At 45.2% G+C, this 26,666-nt stretch overlaps 1 protein-coding gene across 4 annotated transcripts in view; it reads left to right on the top strand.

Moving 5' to 3' along the window:
* Nucleotides 1-26,666, top strand: part of csgalnact1a (chondroitin sulfate N-acetylgalactosaminyltransferase 1a) — a 198,716-nt gene that overhangs the window by 74,661 nt on the left and 97,389 nt on the right. For 3 of the 4 annotated variants that reach the window (XM_078209835.1, XM_078209807.1, XM_078209817.1), the window contains exon 2: nt 24,708-25,483. In XM_078209835.1, the coding sequence (XP_078065961.1) occupies nt 24,841-25,483 (643 nt within the window). In that variant the 5' untranslated portion in view covers nt 24,708-24,840. Of the gene's footprint in view, nt 1-24,461; nt 24,558-24,707; nt 25,484-26,666 lie in introns of those variants that run through there. The other variant, XM_078209826.1, reaches the window with a different exon arrangement.

Genomic DNA, 26,666 nt, shown 5'->3' with positions numbered 1-26,666 from the left:
TTTGCTTTGGTTTGCAGAGAATGGATCTCTGCACATGGATGTATGTCGCTTCCAGCAGGAGTAAGTGAAGCACTTTACAAGTTCAGTTGGATGTAGCTATTAGTGCACTCAGGATTGCTCAGCACTTGCTGCCCAATTGTAGAATGATGTGGAGATGCCGGTGTTGGACTGGGGTAAACACAGTAAGAAGTTTAACAACACCAGGTTAAAGTCCAACAGGTTTATTTGGTAGCAAAAGCCACACAAGCTTTCGGAGCTCTAAGCCCCTTCTTCAGGTGAGTGGGAATTCTGTTCACAAACAGAGCTTATAAAGACACAGACTCAATTTACATGAATAATGGTTGGAATGCGAATACTTACAACTAATCAAGTCTTTAAGAAACAAAACAATGTGAGTGGAGAGAGTATCAAGACAGGCTAAAAAGATTTGACAATGGACTTCCCTGCAGTGGTGCTGTTTTCTACTGTGGTACGGGGAGAGGCTTGGTTGCTGCTGGTGGTGATGCCGAGTGTCTTAAGTTTCCTGTTCTTGGTGTGCATGTAGATGGTGTAGATTGGTTGACTCTGAATTATTGCCATGGTGAAAGCAGCAGGGAACTACAAGCTCCCCAAGCTCCTGAGTAAGTCAAAAAGGCACAAGGCTTGAGCATTTTGCTTTGGTTTGCAGAGAATGGATCTCTGCACATGGATGTATGTCGCTTCCAGCAGGAGTAAGTGAAGCACTTTACAAGTTCAGTTAAAGACTTGATTAGTTGTAAGTATTCGCATTCCAACCATTATTCATGTAAATTGAGTCTGTGTCTTTATAAGCTCTGTTTGTGAATAGAATTCCCACTCACCTGAAGAAGGGGCTTAGAGCTCCGAAAGCTTGTGTGGCTTTTGCTACCAAATAAACCTGTTGGACTTTAACCAGGTGTTGTTAAACTTCTTACAATTGTAGAATCACATCGAACAGTGGAGGGTTAAAGTTTATTTATTAGTGTCACAAGTCGGCTTACATTAACACTGCAATGAAGTTACAGTGAAAATCCCCTAGTCGCCACACTCCGGCTCCTGTTCGGGTACACTGAGGCAGAATTTAGCATGACCAATGCAGCTAACCAGCATGTCTTTCAGACTGTGGGAGGAAACCGGAGCACCCGGACGAAACCCACGTAGACACGGGGAGAACGTGCAGACTCCGCACAGACAGTGACCAAAGCCGGGAATCGAACCCTGGTCCCTGGCGCTGTGAGGCAGCAGTGCTAACCACTGTGCAGTTTGCAAGCGTGGGTTGGTTGATTACAGTCTGTACTTTGCCTATCCCAAATAACTGGATGAACGTGCTGTTTGATTCAATCAGCCGATCGTAATGTCATGAAAGGTGCTATACAAATGCAAACTCTTACCTTCTCTGAGTTGCATAAATTTCCAATATATTGACCTGAAAGCTGAAACTGTTCTGACCCCAAAAGATGTGATTGCTTTCTTGAATTGCACTGTTTCCTGAGTTAGATTCGCTGAACCCTTCCCATTCCCATCTGACTGGTGAAACATCTGCAAATGATGGGATAGAAGCCTCCTGGTCCAAGGCTGGATTAGGAGCGCTACAAATGTCATTGGTATCTGCTGTTGAAAGTGTCTGGTAAATAGCAGAGGTTTACCATTGGAGTGAATATGCCTGTGGGCAAAGATGAAAGTTCCTATCTCTATTGTTTGATATCGCTAACTGCCTCAGTATTCGTTTTGTTTGTTTTGCTATCAGGAAGTTGTCGTTTCCACGTGTGGGATCTTCTGCCCTGTGCAGCGTGCTTGGCGGTGGCGGTATGCCATTGGCTGGTGGCGGGTTCTTCCAGTCCCGCCGCTGTCAACGGGTTTTCCCATTGTTCGCACCCTGCCCTACTGGGGAACCCGTGCTGGGGGATTGCTGTCAGCAGGAATGGAAGATCCTGTCTGCGGGAATGGAAGATCCCCGTCGGCGGGAATGGAAGATCCCCGTCGGCGGGAATGGAAGATCCCCGTCGGCGGGAATGGAAGATCCCCGTCGGCGGGATTGGAAGATCCCCGTCGGCGGGAATGGAAGATCCCCGTCGGCGGGAATGGAAGATCCCCGTCGGCGGGAATGGAAGATCCCGTCAGCGGGAATGGAAGATCCCTTCAGCGGGACCAGATGATCCCGTTGATGGGAATGGAAGATCCCGTCGGCAGGAATGGAAAATCCTACTGGCGGGAATGGATGATCACCTCTACGGGAATGGAAAATCCCGTTGGTAGGTATTGACAATCCCATCGGTGGGAACGGAAAATCCGGTCAGAAAGAACGGAAGATCCTGCTGGTGGGAAAGCCGGAAGATTTTGTCCACGTGAGGAGCTTGTGGTGGGATGCTGGAACCGATTTGCATTTGGTGCCTGTGGGGGAAAAAAACCCCAGAAAAGTTTTTTTTTGGTTGATAATAAAATGATCCAGTTTGCATCCTATCAAAGGTTACCTTCCTTTGTCAGTTCTGTTGGTTTGGTGAAGGTCCCAGCACATGCTGCAGTGCGAGATTCCGACGGAAATAGCTTTTCCAATCTGAACTGTTCACTCAAGCTTTAAATGGAGAGCAAGGACCTCATTTACTTGAAATGAGGTTGGCCCATGATGCAGCGGCAATGAACACCTACCTCATCAGAGCAGCGTTCTGTATCTCTGAATAGGCCTGATCTAGTGATCTCCATTTCCCAGTGTTCCTGTTTCAAAGATATAAATCCTCTGATCGTAAAATTACATTGTTGGAAAATTGGTTCGCATTATGAGGCAATTAATTAGGATTGCGCAGTGGATAATCTGTATACAGTTATACTGACACTGTAAATCACACACCTGGGATCTATACAGTCCAAATCATCTACTAAATATGAACAGAGGGAGGAATCTATCTTTCACTAAAATAAACCACAAAAATAAAATGTGGTCATATTCAACTAGCCATCGATCCCATCCTTATTCCTCGCCCCTGTCCTGAGTCCCGACTGTTCAGTCTAGGAGTCCTATTACCCCAAACTGAACTTCCAGCTGCATCAATATGACCACCTACTCTGTCCTCCATCACTTGTCTCCACCATTGCCTAGCTGATCCGCTGCGGAAATTCTCATTTTGCCTTGTTATCCCAGACTTGATGATTCCAAAGCTCTGCTTCTGCACCTCCATAAACTGGAGTTAACACTGCTGCCATAGTGGCACAGTGGTTAGCACTGCTGCCTCACAGCGCCGGGGCCCCGGGTTCGATTCCCGGCTTGGGTCACTGTGTGGAGTTTGCATGTTCGCCCCGTATCTGTGTGGGTTTCTTCCGGGTGCTCCGATTTCCTCCCACAGTCCAAAGAGGTGCGGGTTAGGTGCATTGACCATGCTAAATTGCCCCTTAATGTCAGGGGACTAGCTAGGGTTATGGGGATAGGGTCTGGGTGGGATTGTGGTCGGTGCAACCTCGATGGGCCGAATGGCCTCCTTCAGCACTGTTGGATTCTATGTTCTATTCTTTTCTATGTTCAATGTATGGTCCTAAAACGATTTCTGTTCACCCACATCATCCCTGACCAAGGCCCAGGAGGCAAGGAGGCAGCAAGCCACAAGGTAAGGGCAAGGCATCACAGGGAGCAACAAGGGTTGGACGTGAGCACGAAGAAAAGGAGACATGTCCTCTCTCCTGGTCTGGCAGTGGGTCGATGTAAAAATGTTCATCCCAGTTTCATCCTATGGTTCCCCTATATCTCTCTCTCCCTTTTACCTCTTTCAAGCCTTCAACTCTCTGAGATCTCCACGCAACTCCAATTCTGACTTCCTGCGCAACCCTCAGCTTTAATCGCTCTGTCACTGGCAGCCGTGCCTTCAGCTCCCTCAGTCCTAAGATCCAGAATTCCCTCCCTAAACTTCTGTGTCTCTCCCTCCCTTCCCTCTTTCATGACATCTCTTACAGCTATCTCTTTGAGCAAACTTGCTCTGTTACCTCCTTCTGTGGCTCAATGTCAAATCTTGTCAGATGACACTTCTGTGAACTGAAGGCACTATGTAAATGCAAGTTGTTGTAGTGACAAGCAAGTGTTGAGGGCACTTTCCTGCAGGTTGTGTTTTCAATGTTGCGACAGAGGGAGGTTGTGGGGAGACTAGTAACCAGAAACCCAGGCCAACGCTCCTGGGAACAAAAACAGAAAATGCTGGAAAATCTCAGGAGGTCTGACAGCATCTGTGGAGAGAGAATAGAGCTGATGTTTTGAATCTAAATGACCCTTCATCAGAGCAGCTCTGTCCTCTCTCCACAGATGCATGAGATTAACAGGATTAACATGGACTGGGTTGTTCTCTGAAACGTTGTTAGTGGGCTTAAAAAAAGCATTCAAACCTTCCCCCGCCCTGCCATCCCCCCCCCCCACCCCCCCCACCCCCCCGCCCGCCCCCCCCCCCCCCCTCTTCGCTGGCGGGTGGCATCTGATTTGCCCAACCCCCATGACCTCAGCTTTCCCAAACTCCGGGCGTCACATTTAAATGGCACCCCTGCACAGCGCTCGCATTCTCTGCAGCTTAGGACAGCTCCACAGAAGAAATAGCTTCTGAAGGAAGAAAATATGCTGCGCCCAAATTCAGGGTCGGCTCGCTCGAGCGTCTGTTAGACGCAGTCGAGACCTACTGCGATGTTTTGTACCCTCACCCTGTTCTCAGGAGTTCCACCAAGTTGACCAATCCAAAAGGTCGTGAATGTAGCCCAATCCATCACGCAAACCAGCCTCCCATCCATTGACTCTGTCTACACTTGCCGCTGCCTCGACAAAGCAGCCAGCATAATTAAGGACCCCACACACCCCGGACATTCTCTCTTCCACCTTCTTCCTACGGGAAAGATTTACAAAAGTCTGAGGTCACGTACCAACTGACTCAAGAACAGCTTCTTTCCTGCTGCTGTCAGACTTTTGAATGGACCTACCTTGCATTAAGTTGATCTTTCTCTACACCCTAACTATGACTGTAACACTACATTGTGCACTCTCTCCTTTCCTTCTCTATGAACGGTATGCTTTGTCTGTATCGCGTGCAAGAAACAATACTTTTCACTGTGTGTTAATACATGCGACAATAATAAATCAAATCAAAAGCATGGGAGGCGGTCGCAGCGGCACTAATTGCAAGCACCCTGCAAAAGTTGGTTAGCCACCCAGTACAGAAAGAGGATGAATGCTCTCCTCCATTCTGCCAGGGTACGTCAACTCTCACTGGCTCTATCAGGCCCTGCCAACATGATGGCATGTGCCCCACCTGCAGATTGTTCCTCCAGTGTTCCGGATTATCTGGAGAGAAAACTCGGCTCTGGAGTTGGAGAGCTGCACCCTGGTTTTCTCACCTCAGCCAGCACCCTGTGCACAGGGTGGAAATTTCCATCCATGGTTAATACTTGTCAGCATGCTTCATTTTTAACAATGCGTCTTGTCGGTAAATTGGCATTGACGAGTAGCGCTCCGTTATACTCGGCAGAGTAAGATAATCTTAGAAAGGAGCCACAATACTGTTCTGCTTTGTGGCAAAGACAGCATCTCGGAGTGTTTTTCCATGTTGTGACTGGAAAATAATCAGCTGCAGGGCTCATCAACTGAAAATTGAGCTCAAAACTATTTTCATTTGATTTCTGCTTTTACTTTAACTCCTGCGTTATTGGAAGGACCCAGGGCACAGGGATCTACCGATGGCAGTTACTGTCCCCTCGGAAAGATAATTCCGCTGCCCTTTACACTGACTTCCCTCCAAGACTTCATCAGGGCCTGCTTCACCAGCTCTGTGGTAAGTTCTCCCCCCAACTTGGAAAGTGAACCTTGCTGGCTAGGCCAACATTGTTGCCCACCCCTAATTGCCCTTGAGAAGGTAGTGGTGAGCTGCCTTCTCGAACTGCTGCAGTCCACGTGGTGTGGGTACATCCACCGTGCTGTTAGCAAAGGAGGTTCAGGATTTTGACCTAGCGACAGTGAAGGAATGGCGATATATTTCCAGGATATTGCGTGGCTTGGAGGAGAACCTGCAGGTGGTGGTGTTCCCATCCACTTACTGCCACCATTCATCGAGATGGTGAAGGTTGCGGCTTTGGAAGGTGCTGACAAAGAAGCCTTGATGAGTCGCTGCAGTGCAGATATCTGTGCTGCTACCCTGCACTCTTGGTGGTGGGAGTGAATTATGCTGATGGATGGGGTACCAATCAAGCAGGCTGATTTGTCCTGAATGATGTTGAGCTTTGAGTGCTGTTGAAACTGAACTTATCCAGGCAAGTGGAGAGTATTCTAACTCACTCCTGCCTTGTAGATGGTGGACAAGCTCTGGGGAGTCAGGATGTGAGTTATTTGCTGCAGAATTCCCAGCTTCTGACCTGCTCTTGTAGCCACAGTATTAATTATTGTCCAGTTAAGTGGTCAACAGTAACCCCAGGATGTTGGTAGTGGGGGGTTTCAGTGACAGTAATGCAATGGAATGTCAAGGGGCAATGGTTGGATTCTGTTGCTGGAGATGGTCAGTGTCTGATACTTGTGTGGTGTGAATGTTATTTGCCACATATGAGCTCACAACTGATTGCTTTCCAGGTCTTGCAACCTGTGAGCATGATGCAGCGATGCTGGAGTTGGACTGGAGTGGGCACAGTAAGAAGTCTCACAACACCAGGTTAAAGTCCAACAGATGTATTTGGAATCACAAGCTTTCGGAGCACTACTCCTTCATCAGGTGAGTGAACACTGAGTCCAGCAGCGCTCCGAAAGCTCATGATTCCAAATAAATCTGTTGGACTTTAACCTGGTGTTGTGAGACTTCTTACTGAACCTGTGAGCAGGCACTGAATCCAAGGACAGAAATGGAAAATGCTGGAAAATCTCAGCAGGTCTGACAGCATCTGTGGAGAGAGAATAGAGCCAACGTTTCGTGCCTGGATGACCCAACATTGGCTCTACTCTTTCTCCACAAATGCTGTCCGACTTGCTGAGATTTTCCAGCATTTTCTTGTCTTGTTTCAGATTCCAACATTCACAGTATTTTGCCTACTGTTCCCAAAGACTTGTGAATGGTATGGCATACTGTGCAATTATCAACAAACATCTTCTAGAAATGCAGAGAAGGTACGTCACAGAAAGCAGGCCATTCAAACTGCGCCCAGTCTGTGCTGTCACGCAAAAAAATTATTCGAAGTATATTTCCCCATCCTGTTTCTAATTCCCTTCCGTTCCCTTTCTATCATCTGCCTATCCAATCAAATCTTGAATGTTGATATGGTTTGTGCCTCATTCACTAATCATGAACCTTTCCCGATGCGAAGCTTCCCCTGCACTTTTTTCCATGTCTCGGACACTTAATATAATATCCACAGGGGTTTTAACTTGAAATCCCTCAAGTTAAGATGTTAAGAGACCAGGCTAAGATGTTGCCTGGTCTCGAGGGCATTGGGCATGAGGAGAGGTTGAATAAACTAGAAAGGTGGAGGCTGAGGGGAGACTTGATAGAGGTCTACAAAATTATGAGAGGCAGAGACAGGGTGATAGTCAGAGGCTCTTTTCCCAGGGTGTAAGTGTCAGTTGCAAGGGGGCACAGGTTCAAAGTGAGAGGAGGAAAGTTTAAGGGAGATGTGCGGGGGAGGTTTTTCACGCAGAGAGTGGTGGGTGCCTGGAACGCGCTGCCAGAGGAGGTGGTGGAAGCAGGCACATTTGCAATATTTAAGAGGCATCTGGATGGGTACATGAATAGGGAGGGAATAGAGGGATACGGTCCGAGTAAGGGCAGAAGGTTTCCTTTTTAGTTTAGTTACGGCATCATGATCGGCACAGGCTTGAAGGGCTGAAGGGCCTGTCCCTGTGCTGTACTTTTCTTTGTTCTTTTCTTTGTTCTTAGTGGAATTAGGCTGCTTCTTTCTATCCTATCTCATCCCTTCATAATACTTTAACACTTTTATAATATCACCCTATAGTCTGTGTTGTTCGAATGTTACATTTTTTTTCCAAGTCCTTTTGTTCTTGCATTTCCTCACAGCATCCTAATGAACCTGCACATAGCCCCATAAAAACCTCAATATCCTTCCTAAAGCCTAATCCAGAGCAGTCTGAGATCTTATTAATATTTAATAGAAATCCATCATTACTCCTTGACTTCTGTATTCTATACATCTTGCGATAAACCTTAGAATTCCATTAAGTTTTTTATGGCCATATCAACTGAAAGTGCTAGCATCTATTGGAGGACCTCTGATGTGTGGTAATAACTCAACCTTAGCTGCCACACAAGAGACCTTGGTGTCTGCAGAACAAAATATATTTAGGTCCTCATTCATCCCTAGGATTACCAAGCAGTGTTTGCGCTGGGATATTGTAGCACAAAGTGGTTTAAAGCAGCAATTGCTTTCTTGCTTTCGATCCTGCTGCTATTGTTAATGGAAATGAATTGAAGTTTGGAATATTGGAATTGTTCGATGGGGCGAGAAGAAAAACCCCATTTGCAAAGCATTTTGTTCCAAGGTAGTAAGTTGTACTGGCAGGAGAGGAAATGCTGATTTTGTTGTGCTGATGTCTGATACCATTTAATTGGCCTTCCAGTTGAATTTTCAAAGCCTACTGCCATTATCATCAAACGACACGGCCATAAGTTTTAATATGTGACATATTTCAACTCTTGGCGGAACTGATTGCCTAAAACTGAAGGGTTAAAGTCATGGTTAAAATATGCCAGCAATGTACAACATCTGGGAAGGTTAAAGACAGTTAATATTTCAGACTGAGACCCTTTGTCAGAAATGATAAAGTCATAAGTGAGTTATGTCTAGTCCCGACCACGATTGATATAAAGCATCTGCTATTCCACAAACTGTCTGGCGTGTGGAATTTTGTCATCTTCAGTAGCTCTCTGTCTCTGAGCAGAACTTGACCCACGAGTGCCTGAAGTAGAGGGGAAGCAGATCCTAACCGTTTATGGGTCAGTTTTAGGTCCATGGGGAATCACTGATTGATCTCTCTATGGGGCTCAGTGAGTATGAGTTCCCCTGGTAGTAGGCAGTGGGCTCATTACCTGAGCCTTTTTTAAGGTAGGCCCAGGACTGGGCCTGCTGCACTGTAGTCCCAGGCAGGGACTAGTGTGTGTACACCACCACAGTAGTGTTTTTACTTTGCTTTCAGTAATAAACTATGTTCCTTTCCGGTCAGGCTTCCTGAGTTATTACAGTTAGGAGGCTGCATTCCGGTTCATTGTTGGGACTCGATACTATCAGTGCCCCGTCTGGATACTGGTTCAATCCGGCTTCTGATTCAGAATTCTGGTGAATTGCTACAGGTTTATATCATCCACCTTGTATTAAGCTGGAGCAGAAAGCAGTGCAGTTTCCCAACTGCAAATGAAGCTGATCAAGAACAGAACCAAACCACTTTTGAAATGAACCCAATTTAATATTTCTGCACATTTGAAATTTGAAAAATAATGCCATGTCATTCTAAACACTGCGATGGTCCAGGTTCTTCTCATTGTTGAAGTTGTTGTTGTCTCAAGTAGCTGCTACCACTGTTTTTACTGAGGAGAAGGATGTCGTTAGGCCTGTCTATGGAGGAGGTTAAAGGAGTACTGGAAGCACATAAGTTTATCCGGGTGGAGTACTGAGCAAGTTAACTTGCCCCATTTGGAGAGCAGGGTGTGAAAAGGTATAGGGCGGCATGGTGGCACAGTGGTTAGCACTGCTGCCTCACAGCACCAAGGACCGAGGTTCAATTCCGGTCTCGGGTCACTGTCTGTGTGGAGTTTGCACATTCTCCCTGTGTCTGTGGGTTTCCTCCGGGTGCTCCGGTTTTCTCCCACACTCCAAAGATGTGCAGATTAGGTGGATTTACCATGCTAAATTGCCCCTTAGTGTCAGGGGCGCTAAAGTTTAAAGTTTATTTATTAGTCACAAGTAAGGCTTACATTAAAACTGCAATGAAGTCACTGTGAAATTCCCCTAGTTGCCATAGTCTGGCGACTGTTCGGGTCAATGCACCTAACCAGCACGTGTTTCAGACTGTGGGAGGAAACCGGAGCACCCTAGGGAAATCCACACAGACATGAGGAAAATATGCAAACTCCACACAGATAGTGACCCGAGCCGGGAATCGAACCTGGGTCCCTGGCGCTGTGAAGCAACGGTGCTCACCACTGTGCTACCGTGCCGCCCCAAGCTAGGGTAAATGCATGGGGTTATGGGGATAGGGCCTGGGTGGGATTGTGGTCGGTGCAGACTCGATGGGCTGAATGGCCTCCTTCTGCACTGTGGAATTCTATGATTCTATGAATTGACAGGGTGAGAATCGGGGAGATTGATGACTTGTCTCTTCTGATTCTGCACATTATTTTGCAGGGTGACAATGTCATTATGATCAGAGTAAACCCAATATACTTTTCATTTTTTGCTCATTGGTCTATGATTTCTTTGACCAGCCGGTGGTTCCCTCATTGATGAACTGGTATTTTTTGAAAAACCCAGTGCAGATTTTCATTTGCGTTGCGTGTTCTGTAGAGGGATTGTTCCCATCATGCAAACCTCAACCGGTAGTAATAATTATTCTGTGTCTTATCTATGGGAGATAAATGATTGCTGATTTTATGAGATCGGCGCAATCATTGATGTGCTGGCCATTGCAATTTGACATTTGTATGGAGAAACATTGGAATGGTGTTGAGGTTGTCCAATTCTGATGAGCAAGAGCTTGGCTCAGTTAGTTAAAAGAAAAGTCAGAAGGGTGTGGATTCAAGTCCCACTCCTGAGGTTTGGCCACATAATCCAGGCCAACGCCTTCATGCAGTACACTAGGGATGCTGCATTGTCAGTGGTGTTGTGTATTTGGATGACCAGAATCCACCAGAGTAAAAGGAGAATGTGGATTATGTTCACAACAGATGGCACCTCTATCTGCCTGTTCAAGTTGACTTAAAATAACTCCTGGAACGACTTGAAGAGCAAACAATCCTTCCTGTATCTATCTGTCCTTCACCCGATCATTTGAGAGCTCTGGAGTGGTCGCCCCTGCCACTTCTCGAGTTGCCCCAGGTCCAGGTAAAGGTCACATGCCCTGCATTACAATGCCCTGCATTCTGCCTGTGGAAGAACCAGCAAAGTTTTAGTGATGATGGCAGGGAAGCTGGAACTCTGAGAGATATCGGGCTGCTTACATGCAGAGAATCTTTCACACAGCGAACTGCTGCTTCCTTTAAGCACATGGGAAGAAAGCTATGGGAAACCACCTGGTGTAAGCTTTTTCCTGGTCATATTATTCACTGATGTTGAAAATGTCTCTTATGAGCCTGAAGAGGAAAATGCAGGACCTCCAGATGTGGAGAAATATATGTTGCTTCAGAAGGAACTCATCAAATGCAGACAATAAAAATATAACAAAACTTACTCCAACTTATAAATCAAAGAAAGGGTTTAATAAAGAAACTTCATTTCTCCAAACTTGGGGCCTCACCCTGGGGCCACTCCAAGCTCCCCACAATTCCAAACAGGGTCTTATTTATAGGGAGTCAGCTGTCAGCTGACTATTACATCATTCTGTAGTTGGTTCTATGGTTTACTGGGTCAGCTGACATTTACAGCTTGTTACCATTGGTCACATTATATCCAATGCAAAGTTGTCACCGGTTACATTCTGGGCAGATCACCAATACACGAAATGCAATTTGAAATTTTGTACATCTCCTTTACTGTTTGTGGCAGATTGCTGTGACCAATTCGAATGTCATGTTGCTGAACATCAAGAAGAAGAAAAATGACTTGAGTTATCATGACCACCAGTTTTTAAAATTCTTTCATGGGATGCGGGCGTCACTGGCTGGGCCAGCATTTGCTACTCATCCCTGATTGCTCTTGAATTGCGTGGCTTACTAGACCATTTCAGAGGGCACTTAAGAGTCAAACACATTGCTGTGGGTCTGGAGTCACATGTAGACCAGACCAGGTAAGGTGGGCAGATTTCCTTCCCTAAAGGACATTAGTTACCTCAAAGCTCTCTGCATCCAGTGAAGTGCTTTTGAAGTGCGGTCAATGTTGTAATATAGGAAGCGTGGCTGACAGCTTGCACCACAGAAAATGCCCACACACAGCAATATGACAATGACCTGATGATCTGTTTTTGTGATATTATTTGGGGGATAAATATTGGGTATAAACACCTGGGATAACCTCCCCAGCCTTCCCTCAGTATACTGCCTTGGGTTCTTTTACATTCACCTGAGAATGACTGCATTTGAAAAGTCATCCAGTGGGCTTCTTGAGGTTGTAATGAGGTGCAGTACAAGTTATTACCTTCCGACACTGTATCAGTGTAGACCGTAGAGAAAAGATATCCTTTTGTCCAGTTGCACATCCTAATACATATGTGCACTTACACCCGGTAAACAGTAGATTAAACTGTACCTCCCAATAATTTGATGTTGCAAAAGTTGTGAATCTTCTTGAGAAGCAGAATTGGAGAAACTAAAGATGATAAAATCACGCCTCAGTAAGCACCCCTCATTCACCCACACTATATAGAATTCCTGACAGGAATAGTTAGAGAACTCCATTCATCCATCTCCCATATCAATTGTACATTCACCTTAATAAAGCCTGCTTTAACCTTGCAATCTTCTCAATGCCTTTCAACCAGTGAAGCTTCTGCATACACTTCAACCTGACTTGTTCAGTTGGGCAAACTGATCTACAAGAGTCTGCAATGAATCCCTCCCGCAGATGGGATTTGAGGGTTGCCATTATTCGCTAATGGTTCACCTTGACTGTGACCTCCTCGGCTAAAAGTCACTTCTCTGTGTAAAATAAAGTAGCAGGTCTGGCAACACTGCGACAGAAAAATGTACGTTAACGCTTTGGGTTAAACCCTCGATCGAAAAGAGCTGCTGTGCAGATCCAGTATTCTCTGATTGTAGAATTGCAGCATTCATGATTTTTTTTTATTTGCTTCTCCTCCTCTGTGTACTTGGGTCTTCAGCCAGGTTTCAGTATTTTAAACACAGCTCCTTGTGCTGCAGTTCCATGTCTGTGATTGTCAGCCACTGAGCTCAGGGCGGGTATCATTGACAGAGAAGTGGAATCTCCAACTGGGTTGTCTTGGGGTCAAATGAGTCATAGTTTCCTGATGAACAGTAGGTAAAATAAACACAAAATACTGTGGGTGTTGGAGAGGAACTGAGCTAACGTTGTGTGAAAGCCTAGAAGATGCAGCACCTGCCTTTTCACCATCCAAGGCCCCAAGCTCACCTCTGACAGTTTAATGTACTGTGTTCACTGCTCACAATACGGCCTCCTCTACATGGAGGAACCAAGCCGAGACTGGGTGACCAGTTTGCAGAACAGTCCAAATATAATATAAAATAAAATATAATCCTTAGCTTCCTGTTGTCCATCATTACAATTTTCTACCTTATTTCCATTCTGACCTTTCTGTCCTTAGCTTGCGACAGTGTTCCACAGAGCTCAGTGACTTGAAGAACATCTTTCAACCAGGTGATTTCTAGCCTTCCAGACTCAACATTAAGTTCAACAACTTTAGACCATAACTTCGGTCCCCATTTTGTTTCATATCGTTTTGCCGGTTTGGTTTTGACTCTTATTTCTTTTTTAATTGTTTTTCTTTGCATTCAGATGGCCGTTATTCTGCTGTCCATATCTCTTCTAGCCATAGTTTTTATTTGCTTCCTTGTCCCATTATCACTTCCTTAAGTCTTGCACCATGAAATCTTTTGCTGTTTCATCTCTCCTGTCCTCCACCCTATCACACATACCCTCCCTTTTGTTCTTTTCCCCCACCCTCCACCCTTTTCACTTGCTGAAAACCTGTTACATTTCTAATTGGTGAAAGGCCACAGATCTGAAACGTTAACTCTGTTTGCTGCCAGACCTGCTGAGCGTTTCTAGAATGTTCTGTTTTTAGAACAGCAGTTAGAATCATAGAATCCTTCAGTGCAGAATGAGGCCATTCAGCCCATCGAGTCTGCACCGACCACCATCCCACCCAGCCCCTATCCCCATAACCTCATGCATTTACCCTAGCTAGTCCCCCTGACACCAAGGGGCAATTTAGCATGGCCAATCCACCTAACCCGCACATCTTTGGACTGTGGGAGGAAACCGGAGCACCTGGAGGAAACCCACGCAGACACAGAGAGAACGTGCAAACTCCGCACAGACAGTGACCCAAGCGTGGAATCGAACCCGGGTCCCTGGCGCTGTGAGGCAGCTGTGCTAACCACTGTGCCACCCTGCCACCAAATTAATGTCACCTCTTCTAATTGCACATCTTTTCTCCTTTACGGCAGAAAACCTTGACATGACAGGTATTTTAATGTCACGTTGGATGATGGTCCGACACCTCATTGAATCCTCGTGTCTCTGGACAGCAGGAGACAGTTCTTGTTTTGATTTGATTGGATTTGTTATTGTCACATGTATTGGGATACAGTGAAGAGTATTGTTTCTTGCGCGCTATACAGACAAAACATACCATTCATCGAGTACATAGGGGAGAAGGAAGGGAGAGGGTGTCGAATATAGTGTTAGACTCACAGCTAGGGTGTAGAGAAAGATCAGCTTTATATAAGATAGGTCCATTCAAAAGTCTGATGGCAGCAGGAAAGAAGCTGTTCTTAAGTCCCCACTCAAAAACCCGCATTTACTTAAAGAATGCAGTAAAAACAAATTCAGCATAAAATATAACTTGAAGCCATAGTTGTCAAAAAGTTTGTCGAGTCCAGAAAAAAACATGGGGGAAGAAAATCATTTGGCAGGTAACTAGTCTGGAAGCCTCATTCATTCTTCTCGGCTTGAATGGAAGTGGAAGAAATGAGCTTGCAATAAAACGGGCACCTCGCTTCATAGCCACACGTTTTTTCCTTTAGTTTTGGAACTGACTCAAAGCCACGTGGCCATGTTTGCATTTCTTTCAGGATTTGATCTCCGCCTCCCCTCAGTGAATTTTTCTGGCATGTCTTACTGTGGCAGATAAAATGTCTGGAGCTAAGGCGCGCTTGTGAGTTGAGGAAACTGAAAACCAGTGAGGCATTATAAGGCACCCGACTCAGACATTTACCCATGCGCATTGGCCAAAATGATGGCTAACCTTTCCTCATTAAACCAGTCATTTGGTTACATTTGGAACACTCTCTTTAATGCCAGCAATCTATCAAGCTGGAGTCATTACCCAGAGAGAAAATACAGTAAAAATGGAGAAACAAGAATACTGGTCGGAACTGGTCTTGTATACTTTAAAATGGAATACCAGTAAAATGGGGAAATAAGAATACTGGTCCCAAATGGTCTTTTATACTTTAAAATGGAACACCAGTAAAATGGAGAAATATCGGTCCAAACTATTTTTTCCTTCTGGGTAATACTAACATCAGGGGCTATTGTGCTGAGGCATGGGTGAACAAGTTCATATATTGCGAGTATGTCACTTTAGGCTGACTCCATGCATACCTTCATGGCTAAGTGCCCACTGACCCTACATGAGGCCTCGGCGATGACTCACATCTTCCCCTCTGCTATGGTGCAAGGCCAGTTTAAAGCAGGATATGAGTTGGAACTCACATTAGCTTAAAGTGAAGGTATAATATTAGGTCATTTGATTCGCCTCCATTGAAAATCTTAAAACCAAACAGCGTATTTTGACTGAATCATTTATTTGTAATTAAAGACATAGGCAGAGTTTGATATTGTGTGGAGCATTGTTTAGAAAAGAAAGGCTTCCCCTATTTATAAGGAAGCTCTGAATGCTTTCAATGGAATCAGTTTCACAATGAATTTGGACTTTTGTCAGGTAATGGTTTTAAAGCGTTCACAGCAGATATAATCCGTCTTTCGGGAAGAAACCTTGTGTTATAGGTGGCATTTCCTGCATCTTCAGTTTTCTTTGGCAACAGTGCAGGTAATTCTAGATTTATTGTTCTCCAGGAAATGTAGACTCACTAGAGTCTTGCTGATGGTAACTATGTCAGTAGCCCTTTACAATAATTTTCCAACACTTTCCTCTCTCCCTTTCCTTTACTTCATAATCTCTTTGCACCACATGCCAGTCAAGAACGTACACACACCCAGAACTCAAGTCAGTTTTATTCCATAGCTGGGCATTGGAAGGTGTGCTATACCAGCCTGGATGAATCCCAATTTTCCTCCTTTCCCCGCGGGACTTCCATCCCATTGCTTTCACATGACACGCATCAGATTGTGAGCTTGATGTGGAGAATCATGAATGTGGCCTCACATTCTCCTAGTCTTTGGCCCAACATACTGGAGTTCCACTGTGCTGTATCATCATATCATTCTTCTTCATTTCTCTCCCTTTTCGAAAAATATATCTCCTCTTCCATCTAAGATTTCTCTGCCTTTGTGCAGAGATCTCAAATACTGGCAACCTAGTAGGTGACCTAGTTCAGTCATCTCGTGGCCGTGGAGGTAGGCGTTTTTTGAATTATTTCATGGGACGTGGGTGCTGTTGGCTAAGACCAGGATTTATTGCCCATCCTTAATTCCCATTGAGAAAGTGATGCTGAGCTGCCTCCTTGAACCACCACAGTCCATGTGGTGTTAGTCCATCCACAGAGCTGTTAGGGATGGAGTTCAAGGATTTTTACCCAGTGACAGTGAAGGAACGGTGATATAGTTCCAAGTCAGGATGGTTGAGGGGCAGGTCCAGGTGGTGCTGTTCCTGTGTCTGTCTGCTGCCTTTGTCCTTCTAGATGGGATTAGTCTGTTTGAGCCTCTAGGTTGCAGTTCAGTGAAAGAGACATGAGTTCTGCTTCTTCATAAATTATCTTTATTTCTTTGATCTAACTCCACATACAATTCTCCATCAACACCCAGTGCCACCTGTGGCCCCTTTATGTATCAGTGACTTCTATTGAAGAATTGACATCAAATTAGGACTTAATTGGAAGATCTGTTAACCCATTTCTAACATGGTCATGGATTTGGAAGGAGCTGTCTCATCCAGGCAAGTGGAGAGTGTTCCATTACACTCCTGCCTGGGATAAAGTGTGGACAGGCTTTGGTGAGTCAGGATGCTTGAGTTGGACAGTTTTTTATTCAATTTTTCACAGCATTTGAGATATGAGGACCGTACACTTTTAGAGATAATTGTTGTCTTTGGTTCTAATCTTTATTATTTGACCAGATAGATTATAGTGTGAAGTCTTGAGAAATATTTTGTTCAAATGGGAGTTGATGTCAAAAGTTACTGAGCGACTGTACAGGAAGATCCAGGATGATTATGTTATATTAAATACATAATTGGTGCCTTTCTTGCTTTCTATCTAGTGGTCAGATTTCCATTGGAACAATCTCACTCATGGCTGATGTTTTAATGTTGTTTCATTTTGAAGCATTAATTGTAGCCACACTGGCCAAGCTGAAATGTTTTTAATCCTCAGTAGAAGTTCAAAGGCTTTTATGTTAATTGTAACAACATGTATTTATATAGAACCTTTTAACAAAAATTCCCAATGCACTTCACAGGGGTATCATTAAACAAAATATGACACATAAGGAGATATTCAGCCAGGTGACCAAATGTTTGATCAATAAAGTAGATTTCAAAGATCATAGAAACTCTACAGTAGAGAAGGAGTCCATTTGGCCCATCGAATATCCAACAGAGAACAGAACTATCAGCCGGAATCCTCCAGTCTCATACTCCCCATCACTGCTACCAGCAAGAACGAAGAATTTTGGTTCTCAGCCGAAGCTCCATTCACTGCAGCGGGTCTGGAGAATCCCAACCGTGGACAGGGTTGGCAAATTCTGACAACGTTTCAAATCTGGATGACTCTTCGTCAAGAGCTCTGATGAAGAGTCATCCAGACTTGAAACATTAGCTCTGTTCTCTCTCCACAGACACTGTCAGACTTGCTGAGATTTTCCAGCATTTTCTGTTTTTGTTGTAGGCAGGTCAGAGTTTATCCTAAAGGAGGAAAGCGAGGTGCAGACAGAGAGGTGTAGGTGGAATGTTAAAAATTGAGGATGCTCAAGAGGTCAGAATTGGATTAGCGGAGAAATCTTGGAGAGTTGTGGGGATGGTGGAGTTTACTGAGATAGGGAAGAATGAGGCCTTCCTTAAGGAGAAAAAAAATACTGGCATCTGAGTGGTCCTGATTTCAAGTGCTTCATGATTAGCTGCAGTGATTTCAGTTGCCTAAGCTCTGGAATTCCATCCCTAAATCTGTCTACCACTTTACCTCTCTCTCCTCCTTTAAGATGCTCATTAACACTGACCTCTCTGGCCAAGATTTTGGTCATCTGTCTTCATAGATCATAGAATCCTTACAGTGCAGGAGGAGGCCATTTGGCCCATCGAGTTTGCACTGACCACAATCCCACCCAGGCCCTATTCCCGTAACCTCACATATTTACCCTGCTAATCCCCCTGACACTCGGGTCAATTTAGCATGGCCAATCAACCTAACCCACACATCTTTGGACTGTGAGAGGAAACCGGAGCACCCGGAAGAAACCCACACAGACACGGGGAGAACATGCAAACTTCACACAGCCAGTGACCTGAGGCTTGAATTGAACCCGGGTCCCTGGTGCTATGAGGCAGCAGTACTAACCACTGTGCTACCATGCCACCCAAAGTTAGTATCTTGTTGGCATCTTTGTCAGATTATTGTTGATAACGCTTTTGTTGAGCGCTTTGCGATGCTTTACTATTTTAAAGGCACTATATAAATGCAAGTTGTTGTTCGTGTTGGCGGTGGTGATAGTCTGTACTTTAATTCTAGTGCTCCACATGAAACCTTTCTCCTTTTGAACATAGATCACATGCTCCATTATAACTCCAATAACATCATCACTGCTCTGCAATATTTGTGCCACTGGTTCATTCCAGACTAAACATGAGGTACAGAATGAGAACATCAGAGAATCAGTAAAGCAACTAACAAATATCTCTATAAATGCACGTGTTTCAAATGTAATTTAAATATGCTTAACATGAAACATCTGCGTCAGATGTGGCTCAGTGGTAGCATTCTAACTTGAGTCAGAGGGCTGTATTATTCCATATTAATAAACACCCTCCACCCCACCCCAACCCCGCCAGGTACTGAGCCCCCGCCGTATATTTCAAGTCATGCTGATGTGACATCATACCAGCGCGGTTTACAACAGGTTCATCCAGACGTGAACCTGCCGTGCAGATCCCCCCCCAAGGCTGTGAAGATGAGTAAACCCTCCAGGGGGGGACGACAGACATGACCAGGCAATGGCCTGGCACTGCCCTCAGTACTGGTTTGCATTGCCAGGTTGGCACCATGCCCCCACCCCCTGCATGATTGTGTAAAACACACCCAGCTCTTTCTTTGTGAAGAGTGTGGTAAGATCTGGAGAGAAACATGCCCACTTTCTCTTCAGAACCCACACTCTGCCATCCTTTGGTAAGATTCCCCCCAAAGTCTACTTTTAATTCCGATTTTTTAAAATTTCAGATTATTGGTAAATTCAACTTTTTAAGCACTTTATTTACACTTTGCAGTGTCATTTCTGCAGTTTATTTGAACTTATTTATAAGAAAATAACAACTGCGTCAATTGCACCTAAAGTTTTTGAGTTAATCTGCAAATATCAGACTTCCTGTAAATGTTGCACCTTCTGTAAATGGCATGCTTTCTGTAATGTCACACCTCAGGTGACACATTCCAGTGTAGCCTGTCCTCTAATGCATCATGAGAAGCTCCACAAGAGAGCTGCTGGTATGTTATTGGCAAATATCATGTCTTGTGCATATAATGAATAATCGCTTGTGTATATATGTTACATGGTAAATAATTCCTGAAGGAGGACAATAATGAAATGAAAGAACTACAGAACATTACTATGTATAAGTGTCCACATACGCTAATGGTGTACATTTTGATTTGATTTGATTTATTGTCACATGCATTAACATACAGTGAAAAGTATTGTTTATTGCGCGCTATACAGACAAAACATACCGTTCATTGAGAAGGAAAGGAGAGAGTGCAGAATGTAGTGTTACAGTCATAGCTAGGGTGTAGAGAAAGATCAACTTAATGCGAGGTAAGTCCATTCAAAAGTCTGACAGCAGCAGGGAAGAAGCTGTTCTTGAGTCGGTTGGTGTGTGACCTCAGACTTTTGGATCCTTTTCCCGAAGGAAGAAGTTGGAAGAGAGAATGTCTGGGGTGCGTGGGGTCCTTAATTATGCTGGCTGCTTTGCCGAGGCAGTGGGAAGTGGAGACAGAGTCAATGGATGGAAGGCTAGTTTGCGTGATGGACTGGACTGCATTCACGATCTTTTGTAGTTCCTTGCTGTCTTGGGCAGAGCGGGAGCCATACCAAGCTGTGATACAACCAAAAATAATACTTTCTATGGTGCATCTGTAAAAGTATAAGTACATTTGTGTACATGGCTGAGAAAATAGTTGTTGCTGTTGTGAATTGCTTTGTGGAATTAAATTTTTCCGTTGTGGAACGTAATCTTTTTAAGTGATATTGGTCTGTTTGTATTGGTATGCAGCGATCCTTCTGTCTTGATTATTTGCCTCTTGCAGAGGGTTTTGATTTTTGTTTAACCTTTTTTTTGAGTTGATGTTTTCTTTAGAACCCTTGAGTTGCTCAAGTTGACAGAGGCCTCTAACAGTGGGTCGCTGAAAGCAAAGCCCCATATCATAGCAACCAATGTTTCAGCTATACCGGGGCAATGAGAACTCAATCGCACATTGTTCACTCTGGCAAGATGTTGGATTATTTAATGTTGACGCAGTCACTGAGACAGTCAAGAAGTTAAGTTTAAGAAGAACTCCCAGGCCATTAGGTCTCCTTAGAACTTCTAAAACTTTGCATTGCAAATATACTGCAGTGGGTGTGAAGCTGGCAGCTGCACTTGGATATATCCTTCTGGTATTATTAAGGTGTTGAATGAACAGGCTAACTATCTGAAGAGAAAATAGAATCCCTAAAGTGAAGAAGGAGGCCATTGAGCCCATCGTGTCTGCACAGACTCTCCAAAAGGGCATCTTACCCAGGCCCATACCCGTGCCATAATCCTGTGACCCCGAGCATTTACCATGGCTAATTCACCTAACCTACACACTTTTGGACACTAAGGGGCAATTTAAGTTTAAGTTTATTTATTTAAGTTTGTATATTAATCACAAGTAGTCTTACATTGACATTGCAATGAAGTTACTGTGAAAATCCCCTAGTCGCCACACTCGGATGCTTGTTCGCATACACTGAGGGAAAATTTATCATGGTCAATCCACCTAACCTGCACATCCTTGGACACAAAGGGGCAATTTAGCATGGTAAATCTTTGGACTGTGGGAGGAAAATGGAGCATCCGGAGGAAACTTATGCAGACTTGAAGAGAATGCGCAGTCTCCACACAGACAGTCACCCAAGGCCGGAATCGAACCCGGGTCTTTAGCACAGTAAGGCAGCAGTGCTAACCACTGTGCCACCATGGTGCCCTAATAGTTGTAAAAGTTTGCAGAGAAATGACATGAATTTCTTTTGATAGCTTGTAAGGTATTTCAGACAACACCTCTCAACTTGTTTGAGGGCTACACAATCTGAATCTGAGGATTATCTCACCCACACTGAAAATATTTCAACGGTGCCTACTTGCTTCATGGCTGTAGCTACGTCCATTACCCAGAGAAACACAAATGAAGGAAAGGATCTGGAATGGAAGGCATTATAAAAATGCTCAGCGATCACTTGTACAGTTTTTATACACAGCCTTGTCTCTTCAGACCTGATGTACCCTGGGAAGCTTTATTCTAGAGTCATAGAGGTTTACAGCATGGAAACAGGCCCTTCGGCCCAACTTGTCCATGCCACCCTTTTTTTTTAAAACCCCTAAGCTAATCCCAATTGCCCACATTTGGCCCATATCCCTCTATACCCATTGTACCCATGTAACTATCTAAATGCTTTTTAAAAGACAAAATTATACCCGCCTCTACTACTACCTCTGGCAGCTTGTTCCAGACACTCACCACCCTCTGTGTGAAAAAATTGCCCCTCTGGACACTTTTGTATCTCTCCCCTCTCACCTTAAACCTATGCCCTCTAGTTTTAGACTTCCCTACCTTTAGAAAAAGATATTGACTATCTAGCTGATCTGTGCCCCTCATTATTTTATAGACCTCTATAAAATCACCCCTCAGCCTCCTACGCTCCAGAGAAAAAAATCCCAGTCTATCCAGCCTCTCCTTATAACTCAATCCATCAAGTCCCGGTAGCATCCTAATAAATCTTTTCTGCACTCTTTCTAGTTTAATAATATCCTTTCTGTAATAGGGTGACCAGAATTGCACACAGTATTCCAAGTGTGGCCTTACCAATGTCTTGTACAACTTCAACAAGACATTCCAACTCCTGTATTCAATGTTCTGACCGATGAAACCAAGCATGCTGCATGCCGTCTTCACCACTCCGTCCACCTGTGACTCCACTTTCAAGGAGCTATGAACATGCACCCCTCGATCTCTTTGTTCTGTAACTCTCCCCAACGCCCTACCATTAACTGAGTAAGTCCTGCCCTGGTTCAATCTACCAAAATGCATCACCTCGCATTTGTCTAAATTAAACTCCATCTGCCATTCGTCAGCCCACTGGCCCAATTGATCAAGATCCTGTTGCAATTGGAGATAACTTTCTTCACTGTCCACTATGCCACCAATCTTAGTGTCATCTGCAAACTTACTAATCATGTCTCCTATATTCTCATCCAAATCATTAATATAAATGACAAATAACAGTGGACCCAGCACTGATCCCTGAGGCACACCGCTGGTCACAGGCCTCCAGTTTGAACAACCACCCTCTGGCTTCTGTCAAGGGGCCAATTTTGTATCCATTTAGATACCTCGCCCTGGACCCCATGAGATTTAACCTTATTAACCTTGATTGCTCTTTTTAATTGACTAGTTACTGCACATCTATAAAAGTCTGAGTTCCAAGGTGGTATACAGTGCAGTCATCAACAGGACATTGAGGCTTAAAGGGTTAAATTATGAGGACAGGTTGCATGAACCTAGTTTGTATCCCCCTGTGCTTCGAAGGTTGTCTGGTTGAGGTGCTTAAAAATGAAGAAGAGAATCAATTTCCTGCGGGTGCTTTGGTTTCCTCCCACAGTCAAAAGATGTGCAGGTTAGGTGGCTTGTGGGCAGCACGGTGGCACAGTGGTTAGCACTGCTGCCTCATAGCGCCAGGCACCCTGGTTCAATTCCTGCCTTGGGTCAAAGAACAAAGAACAATACAGCACAGGAAACAGGCCCTTCGGCCCTCCAAGCCTGTGACGCTCCTTGGTCCAACTAGACCAATCATTTGTATCCCTCCATTCCCAAGCTGCTCATGTGACTATCCAGGTAAGTCTTAAACGATGTCAGCGTTTCTGCCTCCACCACCCTACTTGGCAGTGCATTCCAGGCCCCCACCACCCTCTGTGTAAAAAACGTCCCTCTGATATCTGAGTTATACTTCGCCCCTCTCACCTTGAGCCCGTGACCCCTCGTGATCGTCACCTCCAACCTGGGAAAAAGCTTCCCACTGTTCACCCTATCTATACCCTTCATAATCTTGTACACCTCTATTAGATCTCCCCTCATTCTCCGTCTTTCCAGGGAGAACAACCCCAGTTTACCCAATCTCTCCTCATAGCTAAGACACTCCATACCAGGCAACATCCTGGTAAACCTTCTCTGCACTCTCTCTAACGCCTCCACGTCTTTCTGGTAGTGCGGCGACCAGAACTGGACGCAGTACTCCAAATGTGGCCTAACCAGCGATCTATACAGCTGCATCATCAGACTCCAGCTTTTATACTCTATACCCCATCCTATAAAGGCAAGCATACCATATGCCTTCTTCACCACCTTCTCCACCTGTGTTGCCACCTTCAAGGATTTGTGGACTTGCACACCTAGGTCCCACTGTGTTTCTATACTCCTGATGACTCTGCCATTTATTGTATAACTCTGTCACTGTCTGTGTGGAGTCTGCCTGTTCTCCCCGTGTCTGTGTGGGTTTCCTGTGGGTGCTCCAGTTTCCTCCCACAGTCAAAAGATGTGCAGGTTAGGTGGCTTGTGGGCAGCACGGTGGCACAGTGATTAGCACTGTTGCCTCATAGCGCCAGGCACCTTGGTTCAATTCCCAGCTTGGGTCACTGTCTGTGCGGAGTTTGCACGTTCTCCCCATGTCTGCGTGGGTTTCCTGTGGGTGCTCCGGTTTCCTTCCACAGTCCGAAAGATGTGTTGGTTAGGTGGATTGGCCATGCTGAATTCTCCCTCAGTGTACCCGAACAGGCGCCGGGGTGTGGCAACTAGGGGACTTTCACAGTAACTGCATTGCAGTGTTAATGTAAGCCTACTTGCGACACCAATAAATAAACTTAACCCTAAAATGTAAACTACGAGCCCTATTAAATTTCTAGAATTAAATTCTGGTTTCCTCCCACAGTCTGAAAGACGTGCTGGTTAGGGTGCATTGACCCGGACATGCATCGGAATGTGGCGACTAGGGGAATTTCACAGTGACTTCATTGCAGTGTTAATGTAAGCCTTACTTGTGACTAATAAATAAACTTTTTTACTTCATGAAATTAAAAACAGTGGACTACATTCCCCCCCAAAAATTGTACTTTAATGAAGGAAATTCTTTGAGTTGTGCAGTATTGAGCAGTGTTTTTGTGTTTGTCCTTTCAGTGTCCGTCTGAAGACAGCCCTAGTCTGAAATGAGAAGAATCACGAGGACTGAACCATTTGGTACAGAGCCGGATGGTGTTGCTGTCAAGTTATTCTGGACTGATTAACTGGATTGGCACTCGCAAACGATCAGATGTGGCTAAGGATGATGCGGAGAGGAATGCCAACCTGGATTTGGCGGCTAGCTATGATATTGGTTCTCCTGTGTTGTATAGTTTCATTGTTGTACATGTTAGCATGCACGCCAAAGATGGAAGATGGGCAGCCCGTACTGCCAAGGGTCAGCGAGCCGACCGGAAAGGATAACTTTCAAGCGTTGCTCGAGGAGCGCGAGGAGCAACACCGTAACTACATCACCAGCTTGAAGAGACAAATCGCACAACTGAAGGAGGAACTGCAGGAGAGGAGCGAGCAGCTGAAAGCCGTGCAAGATCGCTACGGCGACTCGCTGGGTGCTAATATCGACCGCAGCAGTCCGGAGAAAACTCAGGCAGGCCTGCTCGAATACCTGCACTCTCAGATCGACAAGGCGGAGGTCCACTCCGCCATCAAACTGCCCACGGAGTATTCGGTGATACCGTTCGAGAGCTTCACTTTGCAGAAGGTGTACCAGCTGGAAATGGGCCTGACGAGGCACCCAGAGGAGAAACCTGTCCGTAAGGACAAGCGCGACGAGCTGGTGGAGGCTATCGAAGTTGCACTAGAATTCCTGAACACTGCCGAAGATGAAGAAGCGACGAATCAGCGCATGCACGCCGCCGCTGACTTTGTTGAAGGTTGGTTTGCCATTTTTGAAATCCTGCCAAACAATTGACTTTCTCATTTTAAGATTTCAGTGCCTAGGGGACTCCGAGATATAGTGGAATAGCACATTGTCATTCCAACTTATGGACTTGCGCCAAACCCCACCTAACTGAGGGCAGGACCGTGGCACAGTGGTTAGCACTACTGCCTCACAACGCCAGGGACCTGGGTTCAATTCCGGCCTTGGGTCACCGTCTGTGTGGAGTTTGCACGTTCCCTTTGTGTTGGCATGGCTTTCCTCGGGGTGCTCCGGTTTCCTCCCACAATCCAAAGGTATGCAAGTTAGGTGGGTTGGCCATGCTAAATTGTCCTTTAGTGTTCCAAGGTGTGAAGGTTTGGGGGATTAATCATGTTAAATATGTGGAGTTACAGGGATAGGACAGGGGAAAGGGCCTGGGTAAGATAATCTGTCAGAGAGTAGTGCAGACTTGATGGGCTGAATGGCCTCTTCTGCACTGGAGGGATTCTGTGATTCTAGCTGAATGAGATCAAAGTCTCTTTCCGTTCATTGTATCTATTCTTTGTGACATTGGCCGCTGTTTTACCAGCTCACCCCGCCCGTGGGCGGGACGAGCTGGCAAAATTGCGCAAGAGCAGAGAAATCAGGTTCACGCCTGATTTCTCACCTCTCCTGATCTTACCGGCACTGGATATCTGGCGCAATCAGCCTCTCACCCATTTCTGGCAAGAGGCTGAATAATTGGCCTTGCCGGTAGAACTGGAGGCCATTGAGGCCCCCCAGGGAGGTTGAGGGCAAGGCTGGGGGTGCCCCTTGTGCAGTGCCACAAAGGTTTGCACAAGCGCAATAGTGCCCTCTGCTGCTACGGCAAGCTGGCTGGCAATTTAAGCCCTGCTCCCTTCCCCAACATGCGAGGAATGGTTTAGCCCATTTCTTCATGCACTAAGTGCATAAAATACATGATTTGAACTTGCTCTAAAAACAGGTGAGAAGCTCTCCCGTTTTCCCACCTGTCCTGGACTTAGAATCTTTTTGGTAAGATCGTCACCATTAAGTTTGGGTAGGATTGATTTTGTTCATTGTGGTTAGTTATCCTACAGGATAAAACTGCTCATCATTTGGTAATAAACTCCATCACAAAAGAATTCAATGATCTGGAAAATGGAGATGTCACGTCAAAGCTGTAATGAATAAAG

This window comes from Mustelus asterias, chromosome 1, assembly GCF_964213995.1.
Source record: "Mustelus asterias chromosome 1, sMusAst1.hap1.1, whole genome shotgun sequence".
NCBI lineage: Eukaryota > Metazoa > Chordata > Chondrichthyes > Carcharhiniformes > Triakidae > Mustelus > Mustelus asterias.
The sequence above is the reverse complement of the archived record's forward strand: the minus strand, read 5'-3'. Positions and strand labels throughout refer to the sequence as shown.